This window comes from Triticum urartu, chromosome 6A (assembly GCF_056163025.1).
Source record: "Triticum urartu cultivar PI428250 chromosome 6A, HENAU_Tu73, whole genome shotgun sequence".
NCBI classification, from domain to species: Eukaryota; Viridiplantae; Streptophyta; class Magnoliopsida; order Poales; family Poaceae; genus Triticum; species Triticum urartu.
This window is the reverse complement of record NC_141878.1, coordinates 23,933,514-23,942,882: the sequence shown is the minus strand read 5'-3', so window position 1 is coordinate 23,942,882 and position 9,369 is coordinate 23,933,514. Positions and strand designations below refer to the sequence as shown.

At 47.6% G+C, this 9,369-nt stretch overlaps 1 protein-coding gene across 1 annotated transcript; it reads right to left on the bottom strand.

Moving 5' to 3' along the window:
• Window positions 1-7,688: 7,688 nt before the first annotated feature.
• On the bottom strand, window positions 7,689-8,969 carry LOC147963437 (uncharacterized). Its single transcript, XM_087527994.1, has 3 exons — window positions 8,517-8,969; window positions 8,189-8,423; window positions 7,689-8,059 (listed from the first exon to the last, which is right to left on the bottom strand). The coding sequence occupies exons 1-3, from the start codon at window positions 8,778-8,780 to the stop codon at window positions 8,040-8,042; spliced, it is 519 nt and encodes a 172-aa protein (XP_087384120.1). The 5' UTR covers window positions 8,781-8,969; the 3' UTR covers window positions 7,689-8,039.
• Between the last annotated feature and the right edge of the window lie 400 nt (window positions 8,970-9,369).

The following is a 9,369-nucleotide window of genomic DNA, read 5'->3' as shown; positions in this document are numbered from 1 at the left end:
TTCCCGGCTCCTGAGTTCGGCTACCTTACGTTCCGCTCTATCGGCTAAGGTAGCACCAGGAGAACTACTGCGATTGTGCCCCGGTTCGGCCGGGCGAGCACCTCAGTAGAGAAAGCCGAAAACTGACTGTCATGATGTAGCGTGAGACTGGTCAGCCACTCGATGACCTATCGGAATCTATCGGATTCCTCCGCTTTAACGAAGGGCCGCTTCCCGGTCAGGCACATACGCGCCCCGAACTCGGGCGAGCGTAGTCGCCACCAAGGGGCTACCTAAATAGTCCCACTGTCAAGCTCCTATGGCTAAGTGAAAGTGTTAAAGCATTATAGTCCGGTTGCCTGGCCCGCTGCGCTATCACCTCCTTTGTAGGACCAAGACGTTGGGTTAAGTGTGAAAATGCGTCTTCTGCGAGCACCCCCGCACTATGTGCGGGGGGGCTGAAGCCAACGACTGCCATCTTTCAGATTTTGTATATATATATCTTAAAACGGCCGCACAGGAGGTGTTCCCAATACTTGAAGGCACAAGTATAAAAAGGCCACTACTGTTTATCAAAATATTACTTTATAATTACATATGCTATCATAACATAGCATCTTTCGAGCACTGCGTCTCTATTACACGGGCGCCTTCAAGGACTTCCTGAAAATAGTGCTCGGAGGATACTCGGCTTTTGTCCGAATCTCGGGACGCAACAACGGTGGTATCCATCTCTGCCCAGTATGTCTTGACACGGGAAAGAGCCATCCTTGCACCCTCTATGCATGCTGACCTCTTCATTGCATTAATATGCGGCACCGCGTCAAGGAATTGCTGCACCAAGCTGAAATAACTCTTCGGCTCCGATCTCCCCGGCCACAGATGACCCATGACGTACTTCATGGCGAGTCCGGATAACCTATTCAGTTCGGCCCATTGATCCAAACGATCGTCCACTGCCAGTGGACGCTCTGGATTGTGAAACTGCAACCAGAAAAGCTTTTCCACTTCGCGATTTTTCTGATCCCGAAAGTGTTCGGTCGCATCAGCAGCACTCGCTGCCAAATCCAGATAGGTATCCTCCACACTCCACATCCGGTCCAACGGAGCAAACTTCGGATCGCAAAATTTCCTTTGCAGCATAAAGGGCTTTCCAGCCGCAATCTGTTCGGCCTGACGCAGCTCCTCCTTCGCAGCTCTCATCGCAGAGTGCGCGTCCTTGGCATTGGCAACGGCCTTCTCTAAGTCCGTCTGTTTAGCCTGGTCTTCTTTCTCAAGAAGTCTGCAACGGTCTGCAGCACTCTTTAACTTTTCGGCCATCTCGGCCATCTCTTTCTTGCTTCGGCAATGAGCAGCCTGTTCGGCTCTCAGCTCTTCAAGGGCTTTCTTGGCAGCCGCATCACTTTCTCTGGCTTGATCTTTAGCTCGGGCAAGTTCTGCCCTAAGACTCTCCACGGCAGTCGCACCATCTGCGTCAAGCATACACATCGTAAGACACTGGCATAAAACTCTTCTTACCTGATGCCACCCAAGGAATTACATACCTTGAGCCTCATCAAGCCGCTTATTGACAAGCGCGACGTCAGCATCTACCACGTCCGGTTGCCGCTTTAGTTCGGCAAAATCATCAGTTCGGCTCGATTCCGGACACCCTGCCGCCTACATTCAAAGGCGACATCTTAGACCTGGGATTATGATCCTCCGCGTGCCGTCATTTCTTGATGACGCATAGAGTCTCAGGGGCTATGATCTACACAGGGTGCATCTTATTCATGCGCAACTAACAAAAGTATACATTATCTAATGTACCTCGAAACCCGTCAGTAAACTTTTGACGGCCTCATACAATCCGCTCTCTGTGGATGAAATCCCTTCAATCACCGTGCCCATCAATGCGCGGTGCTCCTCTGAGATAGAAGCTCGCCCCAGCAGAATCTTTAGCTCCTCCGACCGAGCACCAGACGGTGCCGGGCTCGTCCCATGACCTCTTTCGAAGGTCGGACGCGGAGAACCTCGGGGGGCCGCATAGCTACCTTCCGCCCCTGCCGGATTCGGAGAAACCCTCCGCGACGACACCTCAGGGTCGCCCGCCTCGCTAGGCGGCACGGCAGGGGGGGCGTCCCGCTCTCCATCATCTCCGGAAGGAGATCCCCCGAAGACGAGCTCTGCTGAGAAGGGCTGAGATCCGAGCTACAAGGTAAAGGTTTGGTTAATCTTCTCAGATATAAATCAAGGATTTCCTTCATCCCTCAAAAGGAAAATCTTTTCTCCACTTACGGCTCGCTGGAGGGCTGATCCCCTTGAGGGCGTAGTCCGGCCGAGGGACTCCCCGGCATCAGACCCTTTGACGAGGATTTTCTCCCCCGCTTCGAGGCCATGGTTTCCGGGTCGTCAGAGGCGGCTCTCTTCTTCCCCTTAGGAGAGGAATTGTCGGTTCCTCCCTTCGGAACAGCCTCCTTCGAGGAGGCCATAGCTTCCTTGTCCTCCCCCTCCAAAGGCATTATCTCCAGCATCCTGACCAGCACGGGATCCGGCCTGGTTTCAGGAAGGGGAGCCGGACACCTGATCAGCTTTGCCTTCGCTATCCACTCCTGTTTAAAAGGACGACTCTTTTAGGGGCAAGTTTATGACAATTATACGGATAGAAGGTCCGGGCACAAGGTTGCTTACTTGAGTATCCGGGCGATTGCAGCTTAGGCCTGCATCCTCGGTTAAATCCGGACACATCTCTTGTGATCCGAAGAACAGTTTATACATCTCCGCGGGCGTGGCGCCCATGAAATTCTGGAGAGCTCGCGGTCCCTCTGGATTAAACTCCCACAGGCGAAGGGAGCGATGTTTGCCGGGTAATATTCGGCGAATCAGCATGACCTGCGTCACCTTGACCAGGCTGAGGTCTCCTTCCAAGAGATCCTTAATGCGGCCCTGTAACAAGGGCACGTCTTTGGGCAAACCCCAATCTAACCCTCTATTAACCCATGACGCTAGCCGTGGTGGGGGGCCCGAGCGAAAGGCAGGAAGCGCCACCCACTTGGTGCTCCGGGGAATGGTGATATAAAACCACTCTCGTTGCCACAAGCCTAGCTCCTCTTGAAAAGAGCCCTCGGGCCATGTAGCATCAACATTTTTGCTTATAACAGCGCCTCCGCACTCTGTGTGCCGTCCCTTGATCATCTTCGGCTCCACTTTGAAAGTCTTGAGCCATAATCCGAAGTGAGGGGTAACACGGAGGAACGCTTCGCATACAACGATAAACGAGGAGATATGGAGGATGGACTCCGGAGCTAAGTCGTGGAATTCCAGCCCATAATAAAACAGCAGTCCCCTCACAAAGGGGTCCATCGGGAAGCCTAACCCCCGAAGGAAGTGAGACACGAACACTACGCTCTCACCGGGCTGGGGACTGGGGATAGCCTGCCTTTGAGCAGGCAACCTGTGCGAAATTTCGGCGGTCAAGAACTTAGCCTCTCTCAACTTTAGCACGTCCTCCTCCGTGACGGAGGAGGGCATCCATCGGCCTTGAAGGTCGGAACCGGACATTGTCGAAGGTCTGAGGCGCCCGGAATCTGGAGCCTAGGGTGTTGGAACTCGAGGCGACGGGCGAACTTGTTTTGGGATTGGAGAAAAGGAGTAAGGCCCTGGTCTCTTTATAAGAGGTTGAATACCAGGAGCCCTCCCCGTAACTGTTTGGGACTCGCCTTTAATCGAGAGAACATGCTAACGGGCACGATGGGGTTACCCACGTCCGTATTGATGAGAATCCCATAAAAGGGGGGCACACGATCTCTGCTTTGACAAGACGTGCCAAGGAAACTGCCTCGCAAAACACGCTGAGGTGGAAAAGTGAAATCGATTCGAGTAAAGGACTTGGCTGTAGTGTGATGACGCACTGCGGAATACGTCAGCAGATTTGATTTGTGTTAATATTATTCTCTCTATGGCAATATGTGGAAAACTTATTTTGCAGAGCCGGACACTACTCTTGGTGTTTACGATCTTCTATGAAGGACTTGGAGGAGGAACCCGCCTTGCAATGTTGAAGACAATTTGCGCGCCGGACTCGTCGTCATTGAAGCCTGGTTCAGGGGCTACTGGGGGAGTCCTGGATTAGGAGGTGTTCGGGTAGCCGGACTATACCTTCAGCCGGACTCCTGGACTATGAAGATACAAGATTGAAGACTTCGTCCCGTGTCCAGATGGGACTTTCCTTGGCGTGGAAGGCAAGCTTGGCGATGCGGATATTCAAGATCTCCTACCATTGTAACCAACTCTATGTAACCCTAACCCTATCCGTTGTCTATATAAACCGGAGGGTTGTAGTCCGTAGGCAATCAACTCCATATACAACAATCATACCATAGGCTAGCTTTTAGGGTTTAGCCTCCTTGATCTCGTGGTAGATCTACTCTTGTACTATCCATATCATCAATAATAATCAAGCAGGACGTAGGGTTTTACCTCCATCAAAAGGGCCCGAACCTGGATAAAACATCGTGTTCCCTGCCTCCTGTTACCATCCGGCCTAAACGCACAGTTCAGGACCCCCTACCCGAGATCTGCCGGTTTTAACACCGACACTCATCCATCCTCTCTAGTCATAGGGTTGACACCGCCACCGCTCAGCTTGACCATGGTCGCCGCCCTTGCGTCTTGTTTTGTTTCCTGCAATGATGTGCTGGTGGCGGTGAGCGGCTGGGTTGCGTGACTGCTATGCATCTTGCCGCTTTGTGCTAGCTTCCTCTGGCTTCCACACCACCTTTCCTTTCACCTCGTCCCTTAAACGTGCTCCGGCCTTGAATTGAGCCACTCCTCTGATCACACCCCTTGGCATACTGATCCATTTTTTGCTTTCCGTTGTTGAATTTTTTGGCTGCTAGTACACAGATAGAATAGCGATTCTACCCCTTACGACTATATCGACAGATAACCATATGTGAGTTTAGAGGTCAAGTGGGTTATTTGCCGGATGGTGATATAATCTAAATAAAAATATGTATTTGTGAATTTAGCTTTAAATTTATCTAAATATCACATGTTTATTTAGTCTTTCCTAATATCTGAACAAACACTACATCATCTTGTTATATTTTTTATAATAATATTTTGATACATGAAATTCATGTTATAGGTGCCACAAAATGATTTGCCATTTACTTGTTCATATAAATGTTATATGTTCAATTTAGTTTTGGCTAACATATGAACAAACAACATATATTCTCCATCGTCTTAGTCTATCGTTTATTCAAACATGCAATAATTAACTTGATATACAGAATTGATGAAATAAAAAAGAGACCATCGGTTCAAAAACCCATGAGATTTCAGTTAAGCAAGTTGGAACAAAAAAAATGTATCTTTACAATTGGATGTAATTTCATCTCAAACTAGTGTTATTTTCCTGATTTTTGTGGGAACATTTTGTTGACCTATAAACTGTAAGAGAGGCTCCTACGGTTCTATATTAGTAGATAATATTTATAGTTTACATAAGATTGGAACCTCCAGATAGCAAACCAACATAGGAAAGAAAAATCAAACCAGTCTTAGTTCTTTCCTTTCGAGCACATAGAGAGTGTGAAATCCCTTTGAAAATTTGGTTATTGCGATCCTTCTTGATATTCCAAGCAATGATTAGTAAATAGTTCAAAGAGGAGACATCTAGGATAATTTGTTCCAACCTACTGAATATTACCAATCCGTGTGTTATTTTGAGGCCATGTGATGTTGAACCTTGTCTGTCATGCCACAATAAAACTACAACGGAAATTAATTAAATGCACAATTTTTCATCAGGCGCAAAGCACAAAACAAATGTTGTTACCAATGTTCATTTGTCTCCTAAGCACATTTCTTGTATTCAGTCGGCGGGAGATAATTAGCCATGCAAACACTTTAAGTTCTATTTGAAGCTTAGATTTTTGTATCCACTTATATGGTGTTGGAGGAGGGATAATTTCTGAAGCTGAACACGTAATACTTTTTGAAACATATTTTTTTACCACTCATAACAACCTGGGTGCTATGTCGATTGGATGACAATGAATATAGCGAGAGATACATACAACTTGAATTTTTTTATGGTTGGTGGTTGTTGATTTTCTTAGTTGTATTTATTTAGTGATATTGTTCTGCAAGAGAAAGCAATGTACTCAAGATTGTTATGGCTAAAAATATATAAATTTAAGTAAGGTTGAGTAATACATTTGAACTATTTTGGAAAATTAAAATGCAATCTATTTGATATAACTAAAAAAATATGTATGTCTCTTTAAAATATATAATGAACGTTAAACTGTAAATTTACAAATCGATCCCACGTAAGTGAAATGCTAGATCCACCACGTTTAGAGATTATCAAATACCAAATGGGGAAAATGAGCTAAGGACTCCAGGAGCCTAATGAGCCGAGGAACTTAAATAACAATATTAATGGAGGGTGTGATCAAGCTGTATAAGAAACTCCAAGATTCTCCGACAGGTAATCACCAATATTACTTATGAATGTGTCCACTATACCGTGTCTGCGCAGTGGTTTGCTTTTTTGCTTAGTTTGCTATGACATCTCAGTTAGTGTAGTAATGAAAAGCTTCTGAGAATATGTCGACTATGAAGCATAGTCAAACAAGACATAAGCATCCTTGTTGACAAGGTATAAACAAGTTAATGCATGATATTTGCATCACATGTCCGGTTTTACTTGCATTACGCTATTATGTTCAACCATTCTCGGAGATAAGAAATCATTGTCGGTGGAACAATAGTAAATAAAAATAGAGCGTGGAAATTCACTTTTTTGGGTTTGAGACCAACGTTTTCCAAAATCTAGTTGCTTCGCTACTCATCTCTCTTTCTCCTTAATCCACTCCCACATCTGCAGACGTCTCCACTTCCACCCTACCACCCCTCAACCACCTCGATCTCCCCAGTCTACCATCGTCCACTGCGTCCCAACTTCTTGCCCATCTAGCTCTGCCCCCTTGGCTCACTCATATCGCTGGCCCTGAAAGCCTCTTCCTCTGAGCAGACACCGGCCTAAAACCCTCATGTCGCCACAGAAGTTGTATCCTCCGAGTGCGCAATGACATGAACCCTTGCACGCCACCATAGAGTCCGATCACGTGCCGACACCAACCTGTTGGGCTCGTGCAAAAGAATTATAGGATTCGCTCTGCCTTTTGGTGTTGCATTAAGAAAATGAGGAGGTTGGGAAAATGTGTCATGGTGACTTGTAATAACATGGTTCATCTTAGTTTCAAATGTATGTTTGTGAAATGGTTATTCTTCTCATAATCTCAACTTCTGCTTTGATCTCAGATTGCATGAATTGACTTCATTGATGCTTCGGTGATCTACGAACACTGTCGTTGCCCAATCATTGCACGACAAAATATATGGTGATTTTCTTTGAACATGGTACACCAACATTTGGAAGTCATATCATGTTTGTTCAGACAATTTGACCCAAGACTGAAGTTGTGTACCAAAAGAATCCCGAGAAATTTAAAGGCGAGTTCTATCAAAAGTACCTTGAGCCTTACTATTTTGTTCTCATCTTTAGAGTGATGCGATACAAATATGCTTGCATTACTACAAAATCTGTTTACAGTAACACCACAAAGTTCCTTTGTAGGTCAAGCTACATGGAACCTCTTATCTTGAGCCCTCCAACATTGCTTGGAGATCCGTACTCTTCAACCAACTTACAACAAGAAGATTTTTCTTTTTTTTTCTCTCAACACACAGTAATTAAGTTACGCAAAGATGATTTCTTCTTCTAAAAATACAATACCTGTCATAGCTCTTTGAGCCGTCAAATACCAAATGCACAATAATTCGAAAGAAGAAGAAGTAAAATCAGCCTTTACAATAGACATATAAGCCGGTCCATTCTTTGTTTGATCTGCAGGATCACTATTATATATTAGTCCAGAAACTTGTGTAATCATGCCAGGACGATTTTGCAAGACTTGGGCCGGGCCTACAACGAATCCACGCCACTCGGTACGCTAATTTGCTCGTCGGAGAGATCACCGCGTCCTCGTCGTCGTCTCCGCCGTCTAGAGCTCCAGCACGACGACTGCAAATTCATCAAAAAGTAGGAAAAAAAAATCAACACCGCTCGCACAGTACAAGGCTGCTCCAACTCACACACAGGTTAGAGTTTTGAAGATGAAACGAGCAATGCAGCTGAGCTGAGCGAGCTTACAGTCGGAATCCGTGGTGATCCAGTGAGCCTCATGCTCCATCGCCATGATTTCTTCGAAGCATATCTTGTTGGCGGCGGCGAACGGCGGCGGAGGGGAGCGCGGGAATGTGGCGTCCCGGCTGCTCAGGCTGTTCCTGCTGGCGCTGGACACCGACGACGCGGAGCTCATGCCGTCGAGGCCGCCGCCGTGGACGACCGAACGCCGGCGATCTCTACTCTTGAAGGTCACCACCCTCTGGAAACCGATCAAGAAAGCACGGACATAAGTATAACAATGGTCAACGAGGAAGATTCATTTCAGGCCGCTCCTTCCCGATTAATTACGTACCTTCCATTTCTTGGCGGTGGCCACGGTGGAGGAGCGCAGCTTGGACTGAGTCGCTGCCGCCGACGACGACTGCACGACGGCGCGCCGGAGCAGCTCCCTCATCCTGGCCACGATCGCCTTCCTGCGCTCGGCTATGGCCCTCGCCGCCGCGGCCTTCCTCGTCGTCGTCTCCGGCGCCACACCCTCCGTTGACGACCCCGTCTCCGACTCCGACTCCGACCCCTCGTCGATGATCGGCAGCACCCTGGACGCACACTGATCCATGTCGGCCGAGGCCGGCCGGATCGGTCGAAGCTAAGCAAGCAGACAGGCAGCGAGACACAAGTCGCCGGACCGATCGATGGACCGACCGACCACGAGGATCTAGGCTCTAATCAAGCAGCAGAGGGGATGAAACAAAACAGTCGGCCGCCGGCCGGGAATAGTTTACACCTGCTCGCCAGTCGCCACATGCATCGGTCGATGCATGCATATATAAGCCGGCCTGGAGAATCGCCAGATGCATGTTCTGGCTGGCCTAGCTAGTGATCAGTAGGAATCTAAAGTGGGTGCACGTATCTAGTATACTTAATCTTCACTTGCATACATTTACTGACATGAAGCGCTAGAGAGCCGGATCGACTGGTCAGCAAACGAACACGTCAGTTCAGTACGGCGAGCTGTCTAATACGTCTACCCTTTTGTAGATCTGCACTTGTCTGCTTGCTCTGGTGTCTGGTGAATGGAAACAATCAATTGCCACGCGTGGATTCGGTCGACCGGTTCATTGGAGTTTATTGATGGTCACGTCATTGGATGAGAAGGTTAAGAGCTACCTAGCTTCTCATTGGTGTGCAAGTTAGAATCTATGCTA